Source organism: Mugil cephalus, chromosome 14 (assembly GCF_022458985.1).
Source record: "Mugil cephalus isolate CIBA_MC_2020 chromosome 14, CIBA_Mcephalus_1.1, whole genome shotgun sequence".
NCBI classification, from domain to species: domain Eukaryota; kingdom Metazoa; phylum Chordata; class Actinopteri; order Mugiliformes; family Mugilidae; genus Mugil; species Mugil cephalus.
In genome coordinates, this window is record NC_061783.1 from 24439765 (window position 1) to 24467723 (window position 27959).

Below are 27959 nucleotides of genomic sequence, written 5' to 3' on the forward strand. Positions count from 1 at the left end.
ATCTGTCATAATTCATACTCTAATCAGGGTTTATCAAGCCATAGTTCCAAGCTCAAGGTTTCTGATGACACTCCAATAACTTCCCATCTGATGCCCGTTTATTGGAACCGTTAAAGGCCAATTATGAGCTACAGAGTCACTACAGCCGCATACTCTTCATACTTATCAAAAAACCTGTTAATATTTCCACTACGTTATCAGCCATTGATACGGAGCAATCGGACCGTCTCTCACCGGCAGTTTGAATCTATAGATCTCAGTTAATCATTACTCACAGCTTCTTGTCACTTTGTCTTCCTTTTGCCATCGTCCACATGTCAGACCGGCCAGCAGCTCACAAGCCCGAGGCTGTATCCTTGTTCTGGCAATCAGTTACTTGCATGCTGATTGCCCCTGGTCCAGAGGTCACTGTAGAAACGCCAGGCTTCAGCCACAGCGAGAGAGGGTTGTGTCTGCATCTGTGTGCTTCTTTGAGTCGTTGATGGGAGCCATGGCACCGATGAAGGAGTCCCTGAGAAGTAAGAAGAAGAAGATCATTGTAAGTGTTGATTTTTGTTCTGGGTGAGGATGAGGAGGGAGGGGAAGACGTGATATTTGTCCAGTGTTGACAGCAGAGAATAAAAGTTTAGTTTTGGATGTTCCTGCTTCGGCTCTGAGGATTTACATCTCTCCACATCGTAAGAGGCATTTAGAGCGTAGGATGATTTTGAAGTGAGCACTGCTCATGAGTGTGATCACTTCACACTTCACAATATTACTTTATCAATCCCAGAGAGAGGGACTGAGATTAGGTTGACAGTGAGCCTTATAATTCATATGCATGTGTGTTCTTCTGTGCCTCAAACGTCACTAGGGAAAGGTTTAAAATGAGTCGGGCCTCATGCACATGTGCAGTGTTTTGTTTTTTCTGTTTTTGTTTTTCTGGATCACGTACAGTTTCTGAACTTGGCTCGTAGCTGCAAGACATTTGTTTTTAATCTAAAAACCTGCTGCACAATACATTTATTGGAAGCATTTATTTCACCAGAAACAAGAAGGAAACATCATTAAATGCTTCATCACTGTCCACACTCTGTAAATCATTGTTAATCCCGACGGTCGAATCAAGCAAATCAACCCCAGCTGAGTTCAGATGAGGATCCATCGTCTGGGGAAACTGAAGAGGCCCCAGGGGACTACATCTCTCAGAGACTCTCTGCTTTCTTTGCTCAGTCTCGCTCTGTGAAGTAACCAACGTGTCTTTGTGTGAGACAGGTCGGCGTGTTGGCTGTGTCCATCGTGGTCATAATCCTCGGCCTCGGACTCGGCCTCGGGCTGGACTTGCAGAAATGTCGAAACGAAGGTGCTGAGGAACACACACACACACACACAAACAAACACACAAACAGACACACACTCCATCCCATGCAGCAGCGCTACATGACACTACAGGCTCACATACTTGACTTTCCCCCCCAGTGTATTAAGTACCACATTCCTCAGATTCTCTGGACCAAACCATCTGTAGTATCAGGAGCGCATGACTCATTTGGTGAGTGCTTCATTGAGAAATCTCTGTACCTGTCACAACCTCAAGGTTATTGCACTGAAAATTCTACTAGATATCAGCATGGAATGAGCATCACTCATCAGCTATTTGCTCAAAGGAATGTCAGAGTGGACGCATCGGTTTACTGTACATGTGCATTAAATCCTGAGGGTATATCCAGGGGAACAGAGCAACTAAGACTCCATCACTGCAGTGGCATCGTTTTTGCAGTGTTTGTAGCTGGATACATAGATAGCGTCAAGCAGTTACTGACGAAGCGCTCTGGTTTTAACTGGGGAAGAAAGTAAATGGGCCACACTTGTTATTATGAGGGACTAGTTTAATCTGGGGCCTCTGGTAATCTGTTGTCTGTGATCTTAATCCCACGTGAATCGTCCATGTCAGCAATTTGTAAAGAAAAACGAGACATAAGAGACCAGAGACAATGTTTATTTAATCCACGTGTGAAAATATATGACGTGTGAAATATATATATATAACCAATAAAAAACAATATTGAATTTGAAAGAATATAGAAAATATACAAGAATATAACAGCACTCTGACAGTCAGTCTATACGATGTGGGCTGGGAATTAAACACATATAATTGCTAAAATATTAAATGTGGACAGTGAGGTTAATTTAAAAATGAACTGGATTAATTTTATCATAGGACCTCTATGATATATTCAGCAGGGGCGTCACTATGTATCTCTTTATCTGGAGCATTTTCATTCAGTTTGAGCTTCTAAATTGATCTTTCACCACCGATACCGAAATCTGAGGTTTAGTTTCATTGTGTGGAAAAGACTGGGATCATTCTTTTGTGCAAGGCAACATCAGACTTGACTTAAATATTTCCTTTTTTAAAAAAAAAAAAACAAAAAAAACAAATAAACAGACATAAATGTACCGAATTACTTAATTTACTTAATAATTGTGCACCAGTAAAACAATCTTAACCATAAAAACATAAGAAGTGTAACTGGTTCAGTCAGTGCAATTAGGGATTTAAAATCAAATGTAAAACAAAATAAATATTAAATAATAAATGAAGGAGATGAAATTGAGAAAAAAACAAAACAAACAACGGCTTCTCTAGCTTGGTTGGTAGACTTTCAAAATAAATAGCAATCAGCTCTTAATATAGTTTAGTGCAAATAGGAATTAAACATCCATTACCGATATGGATCGGCTCATTGTCACCGATACCCGATCTAGAATTTCCTTCGATATCGGTACTGATACTGATACAAAAATCGGACTGGTGAATAAGAAACCAACCTGAAACCTCCAGAGCAGCCTGAGGGCGACGGTGGCAAGAGGAAACTTCCTTTACAGGAAAAGACAAACATTCTAGATTGACTCAAACTCTAACAGACGTCAATCACAAACCATTTACGTCAAACATAGTTCTTGAGTCCTAAAACTACGTAATGTTTGCAAAGTGTGAATATTACACATTAGACAAATTCGAAGTTGCAGACATAATAAAACACTGAGACCCAGAACCAAACAGCAGGTGGCGGCAATGTGCTGAACTTGCTCTTATTCATCTTTAGAAATTTCTATAAAATGTTTTGTAAAAGGGTAGTTCATTAAATGTGAACATTCCCATAATTGTTCTTGTTTGCACTGAAACAAAAGAGAAACATCTGGAGTTCTTTTTTCGATTATTAGCTAAAATAAGTTGGACCCTCCCCCGTCTGTCTCCGGCCCAGAGACAGACACACTACGAACTATCAAGCTCAGGCACGTTGCCAAAAGTCACCCTGAATTACTACGACGTCTTGGTTTTGTCTTGTCAAAGGTCACAGTTTCTGCTTAGTCACTCCTTTTCGTTCCACAGGGAATCTCTTAGTCATGCCTTTTTAGTCTACTCAGTCTCTCATGTAATCCACGCAGAGGTGCAACAACAACATTAGGACAAAACTAACAAAACAAAAATTAAGACCGGCACATGTCAGAACTAATCCGTCTCGCTGAACCGGTTATTTCTAAAAAATTATTTTCTAAAAATAATCTGAGCTGTGAGGAGAAACCTAAGGTCACATTAAATACAAAATGAAAAATCTAAAAAATAATAACACATTAATTAAAAATGATTATGCGATAATATAAACAGACATTTTGTGATGCTTATAATCACATTAGATTAGATATTATGGTAATTTTGACCCTTAAAAAAAATCAAAGGGGAAGCAGGACCTCCATGAAACAGGGAGGAAGTCCAGAAAAGGGAAGTTGTCACATGATCTAAATGCCAGTTGAGACGTGCTAATGGCTCTGACGTCTGAACTGGTCTGACCTGCATGTAGGAACCAGGGCAGAACAGAACAGAAAAAAAAGGAAGGAAACCCTCCATCTCACTTGCATGACTGTGACGTAAACCAAACCACCCACTTTTATTTATTATGAATCAGTCCCACTCACACTGACAGAAGTTATATCTGTTTTTAACTACTACACCCATCCCTCTGAAATCTATCAAAATAACCCGTCTTGTCTTTGCACTGCAGTCGTCCCCCACACGTCCTGCAGGAGCAGATGCTACGAGCCGTACGACAACGAAGTCCCCGGCTGCAGATGTGACAGCAACTGCAATGAAACCAACTCCTGCTGCTACGACTACCACGACATCTGCACCGTTCCCAGTGAGACGTCGTTCGTTTATATCAGACAGGCTGGCTAGGATGTTTCTGAATACGTTAGGGAAAAGTATCTTCCAGCCTCCGTGGTTGACCTGATGACTGCAACAGCTTTGCTACCTTTGCTGCACTTTATTTTTCTTGTGACGTTTTAGCAAAATGGGCATTTCATCTTGAAAACTTCACCTGTTACCAGAGGAGTCCCCCAGGGCTCTGTTCTGGATCCTCTACTACTCATTGTTTTCTTTCTTCTTCCTTGTGGCATTATTTTCCATAAATACAAGCTACATACTCGTACGTGGGTGACTTCATGAAGCCGAATTCCCCAGTCCCTGCTCTTTACGTCTGTCTAACTGAAATCAGATCCTGCTTCTCCTGCAGCTCTTTACAAATTTAAAAAAGTGCAGGTACTTTGCTAGAAGCCCATATTAATTGATTACTGTAATGTCATCATAAACTCCTCCAATACCCTCCGATCCTCCTCGGCCACCTAGTTTATGACTCCACCTGCCTGACTGTCCTTCTGTCCATCTTTTTAAAACTGCTCACGCCATCTGTTTTCCCTACCTTTTAAAATTTGTCTTATTTTATTTGTATTATTGTTTTGTCATAAAAGCTGCAGGTTTAAGTTGTCCCACTAGAAGCCAGCGGTTAAACCTCATGTTGAGTTGAACTCTGTGATGTTCTCCACAGCTCAGCAGTGGGGATGCACGAAGCTGCGTTGTGGCGAGAAGAGGCTGACTGAAAGCAAATGCCACTGCTCTGATGACTGTCTGTCTGTGGGCGACTGCTGCACAGACTACAAACACATCTGTCACGGTGAGAATAGTTGAAAGACGAGGGAAGACGAGTAGACGTTGAGACACGGACACGGTGTCGGGTTAAATATTTAACCTCAAGAAAGTAAATAAACACAGTCTGCAGCCTCATCATTAGATATTTAGTAGTACGTTCAATTTAGATTGTTTTACTTCAGTCCTGTTGAAGACTGTGAAGCGTGTCCAGCTGTCTCTGTGCCACATGTTTCTTTACTGGTGAGATGATTCTTTCTTCCTTGCTGCAGGAGAGACAGAGTGGGTGGAGGATCAGTGTGAGGATCTGTCAGTCGCTGCATGTCCAGCTGGGTAAGAAATACACTCAAATGGAAATGTAATAAAGTCAGTGATCAACTGAGAGCGGAGTGAAACCATCCTTTATATTCTGAGAGAGCTCAAGAGGAGACAGGTACAAAAAATGACAACAAACAAGGAAAAATAAGAAAAGCTCTTCATCACAACACCAGAGAACATGCTGCAGGAGTCTGCTGGATGAGGACATTTCCTTATGTTTTGTTTAGTTGCATGTGTTCTCTATAGTTCCAGCGCACCTTCAACCCTTGTGTCTTATTTCCTAAATTTCACTGAATGTCTACAACAGCAAAATCAGCGTGTCTTATGTCTTAAATGATGTCTTTTCTCTCCGTGATGCTTTTTTTTTTTTTTTTTTTTAATAGCTTCAAGCAGCAGCCTCTGCTCCTGGTCTCTCTGGATGGCCTGAGGGCTGAGTACCTGCAGACGTGGAGCACTCTCATCCCTGTTCTGGACAAACTCAGTTAGTGTTGATCTCATTCTGCTCTTCTCTGATGTCTTTAGAGCAAAAACAAATTCCGAATTTAGTTTTAATTACTCCTCCGTATGTGCCGTAGGCCTCTACAAACCAGCTCACTCTGATGTTTATAAATGTTTAATGACCCACCCACAATTCCTCCAGACTCACCGGTGTTTTCATTATTTAGGATTAATTAATCCTACGCTCTGCTCTACCTCCACCAGCTACAAGGAAATGTTGATTATACACTGAACTTATTTTTTACAAAACCAACAACACCCCTGAGCAGTAGGCATGGAAAACGCTGGTTGCCATTTAAATGACCTTACTGCAGCCTCCAGCCACCAGGGGGAGCTCTACTGGCTTTGGCTCCACTTTAGAGGAGCTTTTCCTCCATCCATATTTATACAGTGATATGTGATCAACTCAAAGGAGCATTTAAAGAGCCATGTTCATTTTTATTTTTAGATTGCCTTTCTTTTCCTTTGGTTTAAGGTCATTTAAAATTGAACCCAACTCAAAGTGTTTTCAAATGACTTTTGACCGCATCACCAAATGGTGTGATGACTTTGTTGTTTTTACATTACATTACATTACACTGTTTAGTGTTTCTGTGTGAGCAGATGTTTATACATGGCTGTTTTTCATGGACTGATGTTGGTGATGTATTTATCTAGTCCACATGTAGTGAATCACACATTCAGCCTGATCATAATTAGGATTTATTAGGCTTTAGGTTCCTCCCTCCGGCACGGAGCTCTTGGTTCATCATGGTTTGTTGTTTGGTATCACAGAACGATGTGGAACGTCAGCTCCGTACATGCAGGCAGCGTTTCCAAGCAAGACATTTCCCAATCATTACACCATTGTTACGGTAAGGACACACAACCTGACGACATTCACACACACAAAATGTTCCAAACAAACGAAAAACCTTTCAGAATGTTTAAAAAGTTTTGTCTGTCTTACTGGAATTATAGGGCATGCACCTCTTGGTTTGTGTACAACTTTCTGAGTTTCAGACCGTTTCAGAACATTTCTAGCCATTCCTGCACAAAAATGTATCGTCCCCATTCATTGTCCCTCTCTAGTGTCCAATGAAACGTCAGGTAAACAGAACCTAAGCTGACTGGTGTTTATTCTGCAAAATTATGACAAAACTCCAAAGAACACAGGGCTGAGGGTGCATCAGAACTTTACCTTCATGCATCAAATGAAAAACAAATGTAACATATTGCGCAATATTCTAGAATTTACTCCCTGAACCACAACAATATTTAGGTCTGGAAGCTTCCGAAGTGTTAATACTTGCAGTTTATAAACATATGCTTAGCTTCTTCTTCTTCTTTTCTTTTCACCTCCTCCTCTTTATTTTTTGCTGACAGCTTAAGAACTATAACTACTTTATGGATGGAAAACTTCTCACAGACTACTGCCACATGCTGTGTTTCCATTTCTGTGCAAAACCTAAAAATTGTAATAAAATACTGGTAATGGAAACACATGCATTTTTAAAAAACCTCTCAAATAACTAAAGCTGGAACATTTTTACGCTGTCATGAGGTAGTTTGCAATGGAAACACTTTTTTCCCTGGAGATGATGCGGGGGGTCATGTGACCGGAGTTACAGCTCATTCACAAAACACCTTTCAATGGAAGCAAAGAGCAAATGGACTTAGTGGAAATTTCAGATATATAAAACACCTCAGCATATCTTATGTCTCCATCAGAAAAGAGCAAAGAGAATAAAAGGGAAAGTTTAGTGTGCACAGTGTAAACGTACTGGAGCCAGGCACTCATACACTCATCAGTTATTAGGAACAACTGTGCAGCTTTGTTATCCACCTCCATAAACAGGAGGCGGTGCACAGGGACGATGTGAAGACACCTTTAAACTTCCAGGGAAAAGTTTTAGCCCAAAGTTGAGGTTGTAGACATAAGAGAGCATGAACAATAGCATCCAGACCTGGGAGGAAAGCCACAGCTAAAATACACAGGAACACTTGATAAATGAGGAGCAGACATCGTAACATGAACACTGAGAGGCCTGTTATGTGGCGTGTTTCATTTGATAAATGATTCCTCAAACAAATTGACTGGCTGCCCAAATTATTTGACTGGCCGCAGCAGGTCTTTGTCAGTTTCCAATGGAGAGACTTGAGACCAACTTTCAGCCACAAAAGAAACACTTTGCATATGCATATGATCATCTTACATGCATGATTTGTAGAAGACATCATGGGAAAACAAAGCTAAGCTTTGTATTGTGTTCAGTAGTTACCTCACATTTAAATATTTGAGTGGAAGGTCACACCTGAGATAAGCGGAAATATTTCAAACATGCGTCATCCCATTCTTGCTGGAGGTTATACGAGGGAATACTACACCCACGCAATTTGTGAAAGCACCGAGATACAAGTTTGACTTGCATTCAACAGATCATATCCACCCTGTTATAAATCAAACATGACTCATCTCACACTTATAAAAAAAACTCAACACAAAATAACTGTATATAGCAGCACTGTCTAATAACTGTTGTCCCCCCCCCCCCCCTCCTCCCCCTCCCCGCCCTCAGGGTCTCTATCCAGAGTCAAACGGTTTGATTGACAACGTCATGTATGACCCGGTGTTTGACGCCGTCTTCAGTCTGTCCAGTCCGGAGAAAGAAAACCCCGACTGGTACCTGGGACAACCTGTGAGTCTGTCAGTGGTTCACCTTTGAAGTGACATGAATTTTGATTCATTTTTCCTGCTTTACTGAAATAACTGATTTAAAAACAATTAAGAAAAATATGTAACCACAGGTGTGACCACGGTGGCCTTACCGATCATTTGTGGGCTAAATAAAGATAATAGTGGTACTGTTTACTAGAACAGTACATGGGACGTTACTACTGGGCTTTGTTATGTCCCTGTGTACTGTTTCCACTGTGGAGGCCGTGGTTTGTCCCCATTTGTTTTATTCCCCCCCTCCCCTTCATTGTCAGTTCATATTTGTTTTGGCTGACACACAAGTTGTTACAGAGACATAGAGTGATATGGTGTTTCCAAGGAAAAATGACCAGAAGCTACCACACAGTCATAAGAACCCAACAGAAGCCCTCTGTCCCAAGAGCGTCACTTCAGACCCTGCTTGCTTTCCATGTTATTAATGCTTTGTGGTTTCCCCGTGTTTCCACTGTGGAGGCTGTGGTTTGTAGTACTGAGGCACTCATTATTATATTGGCGATATATGTTTTTATTTCTTTTGAGACTCACACTTCCACAGAGGTGGCTCATTCTCCACACGGTTGTAACCCTGATCCAAATGCTATAAATATGTCGCTGCTATTTAATAACTTTTTTTTTTTTAATGGAAAAATGTAACCGGAGATCCCAAGGGGCATGAGCCAATACAACACGCCTATATTTGCATGTCATTGCTTTGAGTGTTGGAAAGAGGAAGACGTTGCGGCGCCACCATCTTTTATCCATAGTCTGTGAAGGAAGAAGAGTGGAAGTGTGTAGAGCTTGACATGACCGTTGAAATCTCTGAGTTTGTGCAGTGATCAGCGCCAATGAATCAAGTTTCAGTAAAGACCATGTGGTTTCTTGTTTTTTTTGTTGCCTGGAGATTTGGCACACAGCTAGATATCAGGGACTGAAGTCAGGAACCTTCTTCTGGCCCGGATCAGATGTCAAAATCAACGGGAGCTTTCCCAACATTTACCAACCTTACAACGGGTAAGACCTCGCTCCTGCTCCTCAACATTTTCTTGTTTTTTTTACCATATGTTCAACTTTGACCTTTCTCTGTCAGCTTTTTTGTGCTGATTTAAATAAATAATATTAATTATTAAAAAATAATATTTGTGCTGTAAGATATAAGGCAAGAAATAAGCACAAATAAGACAGCAGTTGTTAACGGTTCATAGTTTCAACTTGTTACTGCTTTAATTAAATTAGTTCATTGTTTATTGCATGAAAATAATGTAGTGCTAAAATCTATTCTCACAGTTGATTTAGTTGATGTACACTGGACAGCTGCTGATGTGGTTCAGTGTTTCTTTAAGTCCACAGCCTCCCTTCAGAGAACATTTGTTCTTTGGAAAATAACAATGGAAGTTCCCACCACTAAGTTTCCGCTGCAGCGCTGTAGAAATTCTCATCAGTGAGGAAAGCAAACTGCAGTTAATGTGTGTGTGATGATTACTGTGCAGTTGAAAATGAGCCAAATGAGATACGGTCGTAAATAAACACCCGTCATGCTGCATCTGGTCCTGCCAAAGCAGTGATTCCAATAAAGCAGCCGAAACTGTCAGGGGGACTTTTAATGACAACTTACAAAAACAGGAACTAAATGTGCTGCAGTTGTGAAGCAGGTAAAACTAAAACCACACATCAAAAAGAACCAGTGCAAAAGCAAAAACCAGAGGCTCCAGGAGGAGTACGAGCATGGGACGGCTGCTGGCGGGATGTTGGTTTAGTGACTTTATATTTACAGACATTTACAGACTGTTTCAGAAAACAGGCCTTCATGTTGCATTCACATCCCAGGTCACGCTGTCTCTCCATGTTAGGGCTTTCAGTGGATTTAAATCTGTTTAAATGTGTTTGTATGGGATCGATGGTATCGTGCTCAGCTCTCTGCTCTCAGCTGATCCAGTGAATTTCTGTGTGTTTGTTTCGACTTGCTGTCTTCTCTTTGAATGTTTTCGGTGTCTGGACACCACTGCCTTCCACAGGGAAAATGATTTACTATCTACTATAGCAGCTTTCCACATCATTGTTGTGGTTTGATTGTACACTTTCGTTCTTTACGCTGCATCAGAGCAGTGACAACCAATCTCCGTCCGCCTTGGGGGCACCCCTGCCACCCCGGGGGGTGGATGGGGGGGTAGCTGATGCCATTGCTCGGCTGGTCGATGCTGGTTCTTCGGGGTTTCCTGGGGGTCTGTCGCATCCTGGTTGCTGTTCTGGGCTGGGGGCGGGGTCTGGTCGGGGGACTTCCTGAGTCCTGGGGGCCCTCGCCCCGTCTGTGGGTCCCATGGGCCGCTGTTGCGCCTTGGCCCTGCTGCCGGGGACTTGGCCCTCACTTGCCTGCCTCCTAAATTGCACTCACCTCACACTCCACCATACACTATGTCGCCCATTACAACCAAGGCTAGGTACACCACACACACCCATCCCAAGTTTTTAATGCACCTCACCTTAGGGGTCCACCCAGGATCGGTCAGGGTCAGGGCAAGCTGCAAGACAGTAGTGTGCTGCAGTCCTCTGACCCACCTGACCCTCCTGTTTGCCCCCTGTCTTAATGCACCACACCACATCCAGGTCACAGGGTCACGGTGTAGGGGCTTGCTTCCTCATCAGGGACTGAGGAAGCACAGTAATAGGGACACTGTCACTTTTCATTATCCATTGGCACGGCTTGGGGGGCCTGGTCCTCCGCTAGCAGGGGGATCTTGGACTGGCGGTCTGTGGCCCCACGGCCGTTGGTAGGGGTATCTACCTAGGTTCTCTGGTGTCCTCTTGGCCTGGCTTTGTCTCCTGGTGCTGCGTGGCGACGGGTTTGTGGCGGCTTCCTTGGGTACCCGGTTGTTCCAGTATCGACTGGTTCGGGTGGTGGCTTGGTGCTTCCCCTCTCCCTTCGATGGGGGGCTGGGGTCTCTCCCTGGCGGGTGGGGGTTCTCTCTTCCCGTAGTCTCCCTGGCCTGGTCGGTCTGGGGGTGTTGGTCGTCGCTCGCCATCTGCGCTGGGGTGTGGCTTGCCCCGTGGCTACGGTGGTTCTCTGGTCCTGTCACCCATGCGCCCCACACTGGGGTGGAGGTTCTCGGGTGCTGGGGCTTCTGACCTGACTCTGGGCCCTGGTAATGGTCTCACTCATATTTAGGGAATGCCCACATGCATGTGTGTTGTCACCTGCCAGCCCGTGCTGGATCACATCAAAAAGAATTGATGAGTCCCGGCTATTAAGGGCTGGATTATTGTTTTCACTCTATCACTACGTGCCCTATGGCAGACTTCTCTCCTTCCATTGGGACACCCTTACCCCCCCTGGACTCTCTCATCTCTCCAGAGATGACTGTACCCAGTCATACTTGAGTGAGGTGACTTGGGAAGCACAGAACCCTGCACTCCACTAGTTCCTACTAGCACCACATGTATCTCCTCCATTGTCCATCCTTCTACATCTTTTCTTTCCTTTGTTCCGTCCCTCTATCCACTGAGGTGAAGCACTGCCCTCCCTGCCACACAAGGTCACTACACTCAATAAAGATCAACAGGACAGTTCTCAGGGAGGCTGGTGATGGTCACACTCACGCACTGAAGTAATAAAGCTTTCAGCTGCAAGAATATAACTGCATCAACCTCATATAATGTTGACACCCTGTGGTGTTCAACTATGCAGACAAATGCAGACAAATGAAAAAAAAAAAAAAAAAAAAAAGAGCAGTGACAACCAGCCCTCCATTAAATCCTCGCTTCATGAAAGTTCCGGTGTTCAGCCGTTGAATGAAATGAAGGCGAGGGCTGTTGATTCTCACATTCCTGACGCTGTTTGTATGATTGATATAACAGAAACCAGGTCCCAACGTTTCCCAGCAGAACACTGAATTGCAACAAGATGGTTTAGATCGGTGTGATTGCTTTCAGCTCGGGGCCACAGCACTACAACCCTCTGATAAGACAGCAGCAGCTCTTTTACTTTTAAATGTGAAACTGCTGCATATCCTCGGAGAAACTATACTGGTGACATTTGGAAAAAGTCAAAACAACTGTGTCCTTTAAACTCGCCACAGAAAAAGCTTTGGATTTCGGGTGAAACATTTACCTTTGTTTGTTTTCCCTTTTTCTAGTAAAGTTCCTTTTGAGGAAAGAGTATTTACTGTCCTGAAGTGGCTGCAGCTGCCAGATGATGAAAGGTGGGCAGTTCCTGGATTCATAGCAAAGTCTCATGTTTATCAGTTTCATTCCTGCAGAAATGGAAGTCTGTTGGATGTGATGCAAAGTAAAATCTGACCTTTATTCCAGACCAGACTTCTACACGTTATATCTGGAGGAGCCTGATAAGTCTGGACACAAATACGGTCCCGTCAGCGGAGGGGTAAGGTCACGTGATAAGACGTTGATGTCAGGCTTCACCACAAACGCTCACTGAGAAGAATCTTTCTATTAAAGGTCCACAGTTAAATGAGATGAGCTTTTAAAGTGGTTAAAATCCCATCTCATGAGTAATGAATAGCGTGGCCAGTCAAAGCTGTAACCTTTGAAAGTCCCATGAGACACATAAACACACACTTTACTGCTGTTATGAGTCAAGACAGATAGGAGGAAAGCCAAAGAGCATGTGGTTAAACATACTGCTGACTGAAGCAGAGTCAGAAACAAACACGTTGGATGTGTTTTGGTAGCTTTGGATTGGTTGTTATGATCAGCTGGTTGTGTTTTTACCTCAGATTTCTTCAAAACATCAAGCGCAATACAATTTTAGTTGTGTTTGGGAATTTGCATTCATTTTTACAGTCTTAATGTAAGAGTCCTGCTCTAAATCCAGCCTCCGTGAAGGTTCTGGTGCTGAGCTTTGGTTTCTAATAACTGACAAACTGGGGTTTCATTGTGGAGGCTGTCAATCCACAATGTTCATCAAGTTCAGTCTGTGTCAACATGAATTCAACAGTCGACAGCCCTGCAGAGAATTTGCTGCAGGGCTGTTATACTACTAGATGCATTCCATTAGTTTATGGATTTATGATGAAATCTAAAAATAGATTTAAAAGAACAAAACATTTTACTTCAGTGGAAAACGAGGGAGTAATTTGAGTAAAACATATTACCAGTCAGACTGTTGTGCAAAGCTTACATGATTATTACAAACTTCCCACTTCGTGACTTTTACAGATGGCCTGGAGGCATGAGGTTAAAACACAAATGAGTTTCCATAGAATGCTGATTTAAATGCTCATAAACTCTGGAGTTCACGTGTAAAGCAGCGACTCATAAACCAGAAGAGCAGCAACTCACCGTGGACCAGCTGCTGCGTTAATGAGACACAGGTGTTTGGTAATGTCTTGTTTTTGACTGGAGGGGGGAGGAAGATATATGTCTGTGTTTGCAGGTCTAGTTTTGTCTACATTTATCATCAGGACTGTGTAGTTGTAACAAGACAAATTAAAGTTGGAGCAAAACAAGATCTGACATGAGAAAAAAAGCCAACATGTCTCAGCCAAGAACCAGCGATGAAATGAAAATAAACAAGTGGCCTCCACAGCTTGAAAGTGTGACCCATCTTAGCCCCCACCAAGCCCCTGGTGGGACCCATTAATGCAGCTGCACTGTAACAAAGTGCATCTGCACCTGCAGTGTGTCATGCCAACTGTTGAGGCGGGATACAGGAAGTCAGGAGCCTGCAGGGTGTTCTTCGACAGTTAAAACCACCCAGACAGTTGGAATCAAAACAAAAGTAAAAAGCCAAACCAAAGTTACAAGGAACTAATGAACTACTGAAGGCACTAATTAAAGCAGGCTGGAGGACGAGGAAATTAAGGGGTGATGAAAATCACTGCATAAACACATCATACGACACTCAGTCTCGTACAATGATCAATCGTTTTATGAGATGGAACCGCAGACAGGAAGTAAAGCGAGAGAAGAAGGAGGAGGAAGAAAAAACAAACAGAAGCAGATCCTGGATCCTGGATCCTACACTACCCCAGATAGACACGACTGTCGTCAACGTAGCGCGTGAGTGACATACTGTAAAGTTAGGTGTTACATCCATTGAGGCGGCAGCGGATTAAGACTGGAGGGTCAAGCTGAGTCTTGACTGAGTCTGTCTCGGTCCCTATTCGGCTCAGAGAGTCTTAACAGTGGAAGATCCCCCACACTAACACTAACATGTTGTTTTCATCTGCTGCCATCAGTCATCACTCCAGGCCATGTTGTGTGTCACCACAACACATGTAAGTTTCATTTCACATCATTAAGAGACACCCACGCAGCCAGACCTCAGCCCACATCCCCTCATCCACATCTTCATGTCTTTTGGAAGCTGCCTCGGTTCAAGGGGAAGTTGTAATCAAGCTTCAGAGTTTGTTTACCCGGCTTGTCAGGAATAATGTACTGGAGGATTACCTCTGCACGTCCTGGCAGACGTAGCAGGGGTTTCCTGCAGCGTTCTCTTTATGAGTGGATCATTGTGAGAGGTGATAAAGAGAGACACTTCCACTCGTTAAATTTTACATCTTGGTCAGTGTAAACAACGCCGCAGTTCATTGAGGAGGGAAAAAAAAGAGACTCTTTTATATACTCACATTACGACCGCTAACAGGAGAAGTGAAGAACACTTAAACCATCGTGGGACGATTCATGTTCTACTGGGTCACTTAAGGACCTGGCATTCATTCATGTGGATGTTACTTAGACATGTAGCACCCACCTAGACTCCACCAGGATGGTGGTCATGATGTTATGGCTGATCGGTATTTCTGACTTTATCCAAACTTTGCTGCGTTTCTTTGGATTTCTTTCTAACTGGAGTTGTGTTTGCTCCAGATCATCACGTCTCTGCAGGGCGTAGACCAGATCATCAGACAGCTCATGAACGGCCTCAAGCAGATCGGCCTGCACCGCTGCCTCAACATCATCATCGTGGCCGATCATGGTAACACACGACACAAATCATACAACACACGACAAAGACACTATGTCTCTGTCAGTCCTGGTTATAGTTGACTGTTTCCAGTGAATACAGTGAGTTATATGAGATCTGGAGTTGAAATTGCACAACCACAGTATAATCTTTTGTGGTTGCAGAACTATTTAGTTGCGTCTCTTCTTATCTGATGAATATTAAATCCAAACCTTTATCAAATCAGGTCATACTGTTTTGTATTAAAGTTCTGTGTAGGAGTCGAAACTCCTGCAAGTCTTTATTTGGAAGCAGAAACACTTCCTGACAACATGTTTCACTCATGGTTCATTCTATCAAAGACACAAAATCATCAAAATGTTCTGAGGAAAAACTTTGCACATACAGAATTTCATAAAACTATACCACTAATCCAGAGCCAGATATGACACTGTAAAACAAGTTTTGGAGACGTGTGTTTTTCTCTCAGATGCTCCTATCTGGTCATGCTCAATAGAACACAGCATTGAGCATGACAGCTTACAGCTGGCGATTCAGTATATTGTAAATATTATATTATATATATTATATTATATTATATTATAAACCTGCTTCGGAAGCAAATTTCAAGTCTCTGTAAATCTGTTCCTTGTTCTGAAATTGCCATCTATGTGGAAAGAAAGAGGTAAGGCTGTGGTGATGCATCAGAGTTTCAGAGGAAACCGCTGCATCGCTCTGTTCAGTTGGTCATAAGATGGAATGTGTTATGTAACAGCATCAGCACAGGATTTATACATGTATGGAATGCTGCTGCAGGTATGGAGAGCACAAGCTGCGACAGGAAGGAGGTGCTGCAGGAGCTGGTGGGAGATACCAGCGGCCTGGTGGTCAGCGAGGGGCCCCTCGGACGCATCAGGCCCGAGAACAAAGACACAGTGTGTGAGTAAATACTCAGACAGAAGCAGCAAACCTGAGGGAGGATGGGTGACAGATGTTTGAACTTTTGTTCAGCCAGACACCAGTCCAACAGAGCATCTGGACCAGAGAACAAGTTATACAGTAAGACACCAGGTGTAACTGGAGGGTGATGATGCACGTCGGCCACTCAGCTGCTGTCATGTGGAGAAACTGACTTACTTTGAACTTTTCATCAGAGGAAGGAGGTGGAAATGTTCTGCTTCAGTTGCTTGCATGAAACACTGAATTCTTCATCGTATAAAAGACAGATATAAGATAAAATGATCAGCCGCAACATTATGACCACTGACTGGAGAAGTGATAATTCAGTGTCAAACTTTTGGACCTGGTATTCATTTGTGTGGATGTTACTTAAACATGTAGCCCCCACCTAGACCAGACCAGTCACCTCCACCTCATACCAATGACACTGACATTGATGGCAGCGATAATAATAAATGATATATGGTATCCAGTCGATGATGAGTCATCACCATCGTAGAAGCAGGAAAGCCTAATGCTTGCTCATCTAAATCCCGCAAAAACTATTTCCTTGGAATTATTCCTGAAAGTGAAAATGAACTCTGTGAGAAACACTGGTGCTTTAAGCCATCCAACAATCCAGATCCAGCCATCCAGATTTAAGTTGAATCGTTTGCGGCGTTGTGGAAATTTTAAGAACTTAATTGGATCAGAACAGATCACAGAGGTCAAGTTTTGAATTATCTTGCAGAATCTTTAGTTACAGTTAGGTGGTTTGTTTCACTTCAGCAGAATGAAGTTAAGTCTTGACATGCTTGGTACAGTCACGTAGCCGTCGCCCTTTGGCTAATGTTGTTGCTCTTCTCTACAGTGGACTCAGCCGGACTCGTCTCCAACATGACTGTGAGTGTTTATTCTTTACATGTTCAGCTCTGAACCTCGTTAAATGTGTTGCATTTAAACTAAGATTGCTTGTTAACGTTTTGGTGATTTCAGTGTAAGAAGCCGGACCAGAAGATCAAGCCGTACCTGAAGGCCCACCTACCAAAGCGCCTCCACTTCGCCAACAGTCGCCGCATTGAGGACGTCAGCGTTCTGGTTGAGCCAAAGTGGCTGTTTGAGAGGTACTTTTCATGAACCAGTAAATCAGTCAACCTTTATTTGTCCCACAGACTTGGAAAATTACAGGAAAAAAAAAGATGCAGAGTGACATGAGGACAGGGGAGGAGAAAAAGTACCGCCCACACTATGTGTATGAGTACAGTGTGGGAACGTAAAAGAAAGACGTCATCACAGCGTGGGTTGGGGAAGGAAACATGTTGACTAAATGGAGACATTTTAAATTGTACCAAACATCAACAGTTTAGACAAAGCCTTTTGATCGTGGGCCGGAAGTCATTCAGATTGTTATTCATTTCTTTCATTATGTCATAGATGTAGTTTTCCAACTGTAATGTCCACAACATCTGACTATGTGTCAGAATTCATAGTAAAGGTTGGTGGAATTTTAAAACTGAAAAACTCATCCTTGCCCTCACAGAGCTCCTGGATCCCTCACATTCTGCTCCGGTGGAACTCACGGCTACGATAACGATGTCGAGAGCATGCATGTGAGTGCCGCCTCTGTTCTGTATTTCTGCATACCAGCTTTAAAACAGTGCCCCAACCTTCTTACCATGACCTTCGAATGTCTTCCTTCTTTTTTTGCAGGCTGTGTTTGTCAGTTACGGCCCCAAGTTTCAGTCCAAAATGGAGATCGAACCCTTCTCCAACATAGAGCTCTACAATTTAATGTGTGGTGAGTTTAAGTTCTGTCAAAAAGTTAGTGGGGCTGCAATTTGTTGTGGTTTGGCTGTGGTTCAGAATAAGAAAACCCAAATGCAAATGGTTTCCAATCATGATGCGAACGTTGAGGTTTGCAACTGCATTTCTGCACAATACCACAACAACTGGGCTACAATGGCTTGATTCTGATTTATTGCAGACGTGCTGCAGATCACTCCTACTGACAACAACGGGACTCACGGCAGCATGAACCACATCCTGAAGCAGCCTCCCTACACCCCGACCCTCCCTGCAGAGCAGAGTGGACCCACTCAGTGTCCCCTGGACAGTCTGGACCCTGCAGACAGCCTGGGCTGCTCCTGTCCCGGCGTGGTGGGTATCATTCTTCCCACATACACCACCAGGCTGACACGTTCTCTTTGTATTATTAAGTGTATTATGCTGAAATGAGACTTTGCAAGTTATTTTTAAATTTGCACCAAACAAAAAAAAAAAAAAAAAGGGGACAGATAAAAATGTGGCTGTTCCTAACCTGTATGCAGTTTTCAGGAAAACGAACTCCCAGAGCAATCAAGTCCATAGAATTGGTATTATAAACTCATGATGACATGGCCAGATTAGCGGAGTCATGTGGACAGGAATGTAATTAGAATCGGTTTAAAAAAGGGTAGCGAGGGATATAAAGTGGAGGCCAGAGAATAAAGATTTTATTCCAGTAAACCTTATTAAAAACAGAAACACGGAGCCGTTTCCAGGCTTTTGTCCACAGCCATCCCACAGGCGTGGTAGCCTGGGCAACGGCCTGGGCGCCCCCCGATTCCAAAAGAACCATCTGACCAAGCAGCGTCCAAATACCCAGACGTATCTAGGACTCACTGAGAGGTAACCTGTGTGGAATCGGTACAGCCAGGTATCCCAGGATGCATTTCATGAAAGCAGCTAGATTCTACACATTCTATTCAAATTTGTCCAAAATATGCAAGACTGAATTTTCCAGTTTTTTTGTGTGACCAGTAAATACAATGAGGAACAGGTATCAAAAAGTACCAACAGAGGCCACAATTGCTGGACAATTGACACAAGCTAATTTTACAGGTAAGAAGAGCCGTAGTCGTGCAGTCAAGGAATAATAACATTTATTTGCAAAAATGAAATAAATGAAAACAGAAACAGATGGTTATAATTTTAATTTTAAAAGGTACTAGACAGGGTACTCACTGCAGGAAGATTCTACCGCCAAACCCAACAACCACCATGTGTTTACACCGTGAGGAAAGCAACAGAAAGGGCGACTCTACACACCAATAAAGTGACCACTGCACTGCAAACCTACCATCATGCATGCGATGTGTGTGTGTATCCCACGCATACTCCCCGCAGGTCCTCCCTCTGCCTAGAACAAAAGACAAAACAAAATGTAGTAAAAAGTCAGTTTGTTCACAGCCATCAACCATTAAAAAAATGTGTATAATATATAGACATCAGGGATGAAACTACAAGCAGTTGAACAGTATGATTGTGAGTCAGAAAGGTGAGAGTTTCCCAGTCCTTTAACCAAATGGCTGCTTATAATCAGTCCTGATGCTGCAGCCTGGTTACGTTCATCCCGACAAAGCAGCAGCCTGGCACCAAATCCGTCAGCAGGATTACTGCTGGAGCTGGCCCAGGTGGGGTGACTGGCTCGGTGCAGTGGCCCGACCAGGGGAGCAGTGAAACGCAGACTCTTTGCCTGACATTCAGAGGCCCCAAACGCAGAAGCAGTAATTGTGCACACCTGAGCTTATAAAGGGGGAAAGCGCCTCCCTCACCTAGATGGGCGGGACGTCCCACTCAGGTGTCAGCCCTCATGCTTGGTTTTAATACATGCTCTAAGTCTGGAGCTGGAACCAGACAACAACGATCCATCTGGTCAAATAGTTCAAGTTTCACACAATGATGGATGGAAGCGTAACAGCGAGGTAATCATGTCTCATCTGAGCTCCAGGGATTGGTTGGAGGACTTTAACGATGCATATGCCACTAATTGATGCAGAGCTATTTGTTTATTAGCATCCATTGAAACATGCTTCATGATTAAGTCCAGATGGCGTCTTATCAGACTCATATTATAGAAACTGGGTCTGGTAACATGCCATCACAGGTGTGTGGCATTCTTTTAAACCTGCATGTGCTGCATGGATGCAGCTGAACTGGAGAATTTTATTTTATTTTATGGAGACTACACATAAATTACTTTTTTCGTCTGTTGGAGACGCATTTGTTGACACGGGGCAGAAATGCATCAGAACCATGTACAATAAACACCCACCCACCCATCCCTTCTGAGATATTTCCTGTGTACTGCTAGCATCACTGAGAGCAAGTCCCGGCAGCACAACATGAGATTCTCAGTAATAACTAGATGATCGTTGTAATGTTGCCTGACTTGATGAGAAGATTAAATGGAAACGGATCCAACTCTAACTTGACGACACATGCATGGATGAAATGCTGCTTTCTCCATTTTGCATTTTTTACTGCTCGTCAAAAGCAATAACAACCTTGCTCCCCAGCAACGCCAACAAACAGCTGATCTGTCAGTGACTCAGCTTGACTTTAGTTGATCGCTTGGTCTCCTTGAGACGAGTGAAGTGCAGGAATCTCCAAAAAAAAAAAAAAAGCAATTGGACTTGCAGAGTTTTCCTTCTTTCGAGATGTTTCATCCAAGTCTTCAGTTCTAAAAGACTGGTTTAACTTTTATTTAACCAGTTAAATCCCACTGAGATCGTAATCTGTTTTTCTAGGGTGACCTGGCCATGAAGGTGGCAGCACACATCACCAACCGTCCAGTTAAAGCTCGCTGTCCTTTAGGAAACTGAGGATTGTTCCAAGTTGACAGTGCAGTTTAAATGTGAAAAGTTTCACATTCATAAATGTATCTCATCTTAATTGGAGGAGACTTGGAGGAAACGTCTTCCAGTTTCCCTTGTTTCAGCTTCTTTTTTAGATAAACAATGACCTGGATGCCTGACAACCTTCACAGACACAATATAAATACATTAAATATATCAACATACATGATCATTTTATACATTATGGATACAAAATCATGAAACTACAAGTTTCTGAGGCTAACCAGATCATTTTGTAAACTGGCAGAACGTTATAGCCTTATAAACTGCATTTAAATGCACAGCTGGGTGCATGACTTTCAGCTTCTCAGACTAACGACTAAAGGATTAATTAGAAACTGTTGGCAGCCTCTGGGAAGTGGAAATGAAGCAAGGGGCATGCTGACCTCAACAGCTCCTGAAAGCGTTTAAAATAATTCTCTGCAGGAGGGAGACGATGGTTACTTTAATCACATAATGTGTGCGGTCAGGCCAGCACAAAAATAACAGAGTGGCCTCCACCAGCTTCAAAAAGACAAAGAAACAGCAGAAACAACTGACAAAATAATTAGGATGCCAGCCAGAAAAAAAGACTAAAGACTGGACTGAAAATATTCAAGTTCTTCCTTAAAAGACTTGAGTTTCCTGTTGTGGGTTAAACTCCAAAAATCCTGCTGCCACGTTTCACCGTTTCACAACAATTTATTTTAAGGACTGCTACCTCCAATCCTCACCAGGGTGGTGCGGGTTGCTGGAGCCTATCTCAGGTGTCATCGGGTGAGGAAACAGGGAGAACATGCAAACTCCACCCAGAAAGACTTCAGACCTTGCAGGGAATTCTCCTGCCAGACAATGAGGTTATTTCCCATCGGCTGCCAGAAAAACTGCTCAATTTATGAGTTCCAGCGCTGAATAGATGACATAATCTGAGTAAAAATCTGAGGAAACATGACAGGGCAGAGTCCCAGATCGGACCAGACTGGACAATAAAGAGCGTAGACGAAGACCACGAATACGCAATCCATCCATCCAGACTCTACACTCTGATTAAAACCAGCACAGGTCAGTTCTGGAGGAGCCGTCTCATCTCTACATGATCAGGATAAGCGTCAGGAGAGATCACAGTGTCCCCATCACCCCCACCGGATGACCGGATCTGTAGCATCACCACCACAGAACTTTCCAAACTCTGGGTTTTCTTCCTTTGATATTTAGTAAGGGAAACCAGTAACAATGACGCCATGTTTCAGCTGATGAGCCACAACAACACAACTCCACTGACGTTTGGACCTGGTATTCATTGGTGTGGGTGTTACGTAGACATGTAGCCCCCACCCAGACCAGATAAATGGTATCCAGCCATACCTTCACATGTCCATATACTACTAGTGTTGTCATTCTTTCTTATATTTGTCCAAAACATGTGTATTTTTTCTGTGGCACATTTTTGCATTGAAGTAGACACAGACGAGACGTTAACAACCTCAAACCTTTGTCCCTCCTTTAGAGCAACGCCATCAACGGCCGCCTGAACCTGACCTCAGAGGAAGGTGAGGATGTTCTTCTTCTGTGCCTTGAATGTCTGCAGGAACTCCACTTTCATTTTCATTTTGCAGATTTTTGTTATTCCTGATCGGTCCGACTCATATGCCGATGACAATAGGAGTGTCTGTCTGTCTGTGTGATTTTTTAAAATGATTTCTCTTTCAGTGTCTGCAGCAGAGAAGAAGCACCTGGTGTTTGGTCGTCCCCGGATGCTGCAGTCTGAGCAGAGTTACTGCCTCCTCTACCAGGAGGGATTCATCAGCGCCTACGGCCACAAAGCCCTGATGCCTTTGTGGAGCTCCTTCACGGTCGACAAGCCGGTAAGTGAGTCAGCACGAAATTAAAGGCAATGATTTAAAAACCATTAAATCTGACGCAGATTTATCCAGACGAAGTAGTCATTTAACTTCAGTCTTTGATACTTTGAAGGAAGAGCCAAGGCTGCCTGCATTAACTGCATAATTTAAATGAGCTGAGCATTAGACCAAATCAAATATGGTATCCGGAAATCACACAGCTGGAAGACTGGAAGATGGCGTTACTGATTTTCCAAAGAAGAATGATTTAGAAAAACAAGGGAACTGGAGATGCTGAATGTTTGACCTGACTGGATGCAGAAGTAAACTATAAAAACTTCTCATATGAACCTGTATGACCCGCCGCTCTGCACCGGGGAATGTTTGCAGTGTTACTCAGGGTATAGTCAGACGTGTTAACGGCGAATTCATCACTAGTCAAGATTCAGAAATGTGTCTGTTCAGTCAGAAAGATAAAATCATCCCTGATTTTATTCCACATGACTCATTTAGCTTTCGGTAAAGAGTCTAAAACTCCGGGAGCAGCAGTTTGGATCCAACGAAAAGAAAGAAAGACGTGGCATTACCTTGAATGTTAAGTAAATCCAGATCATTGTCAAAACTCTTTTAACCTCCTGTATTAATACGGCCTCTCCATGAAGGAAACATAAATCATTTAGTCTGAGTTTCAGATGAGAAGCACATCAGGATGCAGCGTCGAGGTCTGGGCCTCAGCTTTTGCACCATCATGTTTCCATCCATCTATCAAACCTCATGCACCCAGCAATGATCATGTTTCTTCCAGCGGTTTCATGAACCATCTGGACAATGTGACTTTTCACAGTGACATGTTGCAAAAAATATTTTTAGTCACTGCTGTTTTGTTGAACACTAAACACACCCAAACTGTGAATCCTAAGGTGTGGTCGGTAAGGTCGTCATGGAGGTTTCCCACGTTTCATTCAGCTGTTAGTCCTCCTAAGTCACAACAGAAAAATTGTTGGTAATTTGCCTGCACAGACACGTGAGTGAGGCTGCAGAGATGATGACTGAGTTGTGCCTACAGATTATTTATCCCTCTCATTCTTGTAGGATAACGTGGACCCGTTGCCACCAGTAATGACCAAGTGTCTGAGAGCGGATGTGAGACTTCCGGTGTCTCAGAGTCCCAGATGTGATCAGTATGACTCCGCTGGGAACCTGACTGCTGCCTTCACATATCCACCCAGTACGTATAATGGAGCCGGTGTTGAGCTGCAGAGACGCAACAGCAACTAAAGAGTCAAACACACGAGACATGAGCTCAGCTGAGATAATTTCCCCTAGAGTGAAAGTGTCTCGTCCTATCATTGGGAGCTGCAGCAGATGATTAGGGGATTAACGTGCCAGCTGGATGTCAATGAGCTGTCTCTTGTCCAAGTAGCTGAATGTGGCATGAGGAGGGCGGAGGTTTCCATTTCCGTGACTGTAGTAATGGTTGTGTGTAACTTTCAGCAGCAGGAACAGAAGGATTCCAACAAATTGAGAGATGCGTCCGAAGACATAAAAATTAAACTTCTGTGTTGCGTTCGCCTTCCTGGGAAAAAAGACACTCTCATAGAGCATAGAGCATATTTGGGTTTTAGAATCATTTAGTGAGAATTAGTGTCCATTCACTTTATTGTAAGACGCAGTGTTTTTTTTTTCTTTAGGGGGCGTGAGTCAGTTCTTACGAGAAAAGGTGGTGCAGGTTCAGAACCATGGGAAAGTTGTTTTCTGGCTACATTTATTTTTACCAGACCAGACCTGTACTGATCAGTACTGCAGATTAAAGTCCATGATTAATATGTGTTCAGAAAATTATGCAATATATTTACTATGATGTACTGACAAACAGCTACTGTGCATATTCTGAGCAGGATGCATTTAATTCTTCACGGTTTTTACGATTATTTAGTAGATGTTCTGTTTGTGAATAGAAATGTATTCGTAACACTTGACGGCTTGAACTGTCACCACATAGTAATATTCCACTGTTATTTCAGATAGCGTTCATTAACCCTAACCCCAACAATACATCTGTTTAGAAATTCAACATTATTCCAAATGTATTTCTCAACTGCCCACATTAGCACAAACCTATTCGCTGGTGATTAAGAGACACATGCATAAGTCAATGTAAGTCATGCACTGACATGATTCAGAAGGTTGGAAACGGAACACTCATGCTTTCTGTTTCATAATTTTCTGTATTATTTCCACAGATCTGAATATGACAGCAGACCAGCAGTACGATGCTTTACTGCTCAGTAATGTGGTGCCCATGTACCCCGAGTTCAAGAGTAAGTTAACGCTTGATGTCGCTGCAATGACTGCGGTGCACCACGAACCCCGGGTGACCGGTCTCTTCTCACCCCTCAGAGATCTGGGACTACTTCCACAACACGTTACTGAAGAGGTACGCCTCGCTTTACAACGGCATCAACGTGGTGACGGGCCCCGCCTTCGATTACAACTACGACGGCCGCTATGACACTCCAGACCAGATCCAGCAGTACGTTTCAGCGTTTCATTCTTCGTTTCAGTACTCGGTTCTCCTCATTTCCTTTATTCTCTTGCACTTAAGGAGGAGAAGGTTACGGAAAGAAAAACAGAGGCCAGCTATTTATACAGGAAATTGTTTGACATCATGTGCTAAAATAATGCATAATGCATAATGTGAATTATCAGATCAGATTAAGAACAACCGGACTCAACAATGATCCATAACAACTAACAAGTAACAAATGGTCCATGAACACTGACATGTGGCCAGAAATCTGTTCTCCTCATATTTATATGGACCTGATTTCAACAGCAGGAAATACCACACTGATACTAAAGTATGACCTTATGTACCTTATACAAGTACCCCCTTATTTGGAAAACTGGAGTAGCCTCAGGTTCGGTTAGTTACAGTTCATTTCAGTTATGATAAATGTAGCATGTTGGCTGAAACTACGTCACATTAGCTGACACTAAATGTGAATCTCAACACCGGGTTTCTGTGTCTGGATTCCAGCTGTTTCTTCTAATGCAGTGATTCATTAACTTCTTTTTTCTTTGGCAGATATCTGTAAAAATGTGAAATATATCTCTGACTACTTTTCAGATCTGTTGGTTCAGTCAGTCACACAGCAGGTCTTCATGTTTTTCTTTTTTTGTTATTTAGTTTTACAGTTTAGACGCTATTAAAGCCAATGATTCAAACCAATGCTGCTAATCTCCATGTCACTCTACTGTCACTTGTTGCCACTCAGTGGCCGTAACCATGGAGACTTCAGCTAACTGTGACGGCACATGCACACACCTTGTCCTAACATAAAAGGTCTGTTGTGCCATGACGTTTAACACAATGCTTCCATGGATATGAATGAATAACAATCTGGGTATGAGGTGAAAAGCTAAACGTGGTGCAGTGACATAATGGGGCTGGATTAGGTCACAGTTTACACAAAATGTGTGGGCAGCAGTCTAACGCATTACGGTTAAGGGTTAACATCAGCTTCAAGTTATTTCCCAGGAACATGATAAAACCCCCCCGCTGAAGGCAACACACTCTTATCTCATCCATTCAAAGGGTTTAACACATGTATGACATAAATAGCCAAGTGAGCATGAGATCAGAAGAATTGAGCTTGCTCCCAGATATCGACCCATTGGTCGTCTCTATTGGCCCACCCTCAGTCATTTTCACCGGAAGCTTTAGTCATTGCTCCGGCTTCCTGTGCCCGTTCAGACAAGCTCATTAGGTTCATTGGTTCTAAACTGGCCGTGGGTGTGAGAGTCTCTCTGTGTCAACCCTGAGACAGAGTGGAGACCTGTTGTTAGCATCACCATTAGCATCTGCTCCATAGTCCTTACTGGAACACAACGGCGCTTTGTGAGCGCGTGTAACCATGTGGGCAGATGTGTCACTGTGTTCCAGAGTCTCTTTTAAAATAAATAAAGAAAAGCTCAAACTGAAACTCTTGTAACGGGCCGTGTGACAGTAACTGTGTTGTCTCTTTGTTTGTCTCTAGGTTTGTGTCTGGGACAAACATCCCCATCCCTACGCACTTCTTTGTGGTGATGACCAGCTGCAAGGACCCGGCCCAGGAGGTCAGCACCTGCGACGGCGAGCTGCAGACTGTGTCCTTCCTGCTGCCCCACCGGGCCCAAAACTCGGAAAGCTGCAAAGTATGGTGGAACAATGCAGTTAAAAATAGGCTTTGCTGATTCAACTGTATTCAGGCTCTCCTTTCCCAGCAGCAGAGGAAGCCAGGCTTATACCCAAGAAGGCAGCCTTTCATTGTTTTCTTTTTCCGTGTCGTAGGATGACTTTTACTGACCCGTGACGAGTGAAAGCATCAGTGCTGTGACATAGATACAGATAAACAGGCCTATTCCTGTCAGAGCCAGTTAAACAGAATTAGTCTTCACATCACTCTGTGTCATGTAGCCTCGCTCTCAACTCTGTTTCATTTGAAGTGTGCAGCATGGATAGGAGGCGACTAGGGAGTGCATACTACCCGCAAAATGAAGATTACTGTCTTCATTTGTTAAGAAGTAAACCTGCAGATAGTCTCAGCTAGCCGCAGGGGAATGAAACCCAGTATCTTTAATGCAGAAGAGAGAGACAACAAATATCTGCAGCAGGTTTCAAAGCTCATCTGAGACTCAGAAATGATTCTGAGCAGTATTCCCCATGTGCTCCAACCGTCTGATGTGTTTTCTCCCTTTGTTTTGTCTGGACAGAACTCAGAAGCCGAGTCTGTCTGGGTGGAAGACCTCATGTGGTTTCACCAGTCACGAGTCAGAGATGTCGAGTGGATCACTGGACTGGACTTTTACCAGGGCAGCAAACGACCAATCCCAGAGCTGCTCAGGGTCAAGACCCGGCCCACAGCCACCATCCACAGAAAACAATAAAATATCTACCAATGTGTTTTTTATTGTTTTCGACAAACACATTGAACAAAACTTTGTGTTTGTGTTTAAACTCTTTTTCTGCACTGGACTGAATGTATCTGTTATCTATTTATTTACTGTAATCTCTTATTCTTTGTCTGATTTAATCTTACTTCGTGATTTTTTAAATCTGTTGTATCATCTGAGGATGAATAAAGGTTCATCAACGTCAGTTATT

The 27959-nt window shown here is 43.1% G+C and overlaps 1 protein-coding gene and 1 long non-coding RNA gene across 2 annotated transcripts in view; one reads left to right on the forward strand and one right to left on the reverse strand.

Moving 5' to 3' along the window:
* The first annotated feature begins 380 nt into the window (after window positions 1–380).
* Window positions 381–27953, forward strand: LOC125019750 (venom phosphodiesterase 1). Its single transcript, XM_047604715.1, has 25 exons — window positions 381–538; window positions 1255–1342; window positions 4050–4184; window positions 4872–4997; window positions 5242–5302; window positions 5671–5768; window positions 6560–6639; window positions 8344–8463; window positions 9382–9491; window positions 12608–12673; window positions 12783–12855; window positions 15303–15411; window positions 16195–16317; window positions 17189–17220; window positions 17314–17441; window positions 17858–17927; window positions 18028–18115; window positions 18302–18474; window positions 22480–22522; window positions 22683–22837; window positions 23906–24041; window positions 25057–25134; window positions 25214–25346; window positions 26854–27010; window positions 27569–27953. The coding sequence occupies exons 1-25, from the start codon at window positions 482–484 to the stop codon at window positions 27740–27742; spliced, it is 2613 nt and encodes an 870-aa protein (XP_047460671.1). The 5' UTR covers window positions 381–481; the 3' UTR covers window positions 27743–27953.
* Window positions 19222–27959, reverse strand: part of LOC125019802 — a 54287-nt gene continuing 45549 nt past the window's right edge. The window contains exon 3 of the long non-coding RNA XR_007114124.1: window positions 19222–19495. This is a non-coding gene — a long non-coding RNA (uncharacterized LOC125019802). The remainder of the gene's footprint in view (window positions 19496–27959) is intronic.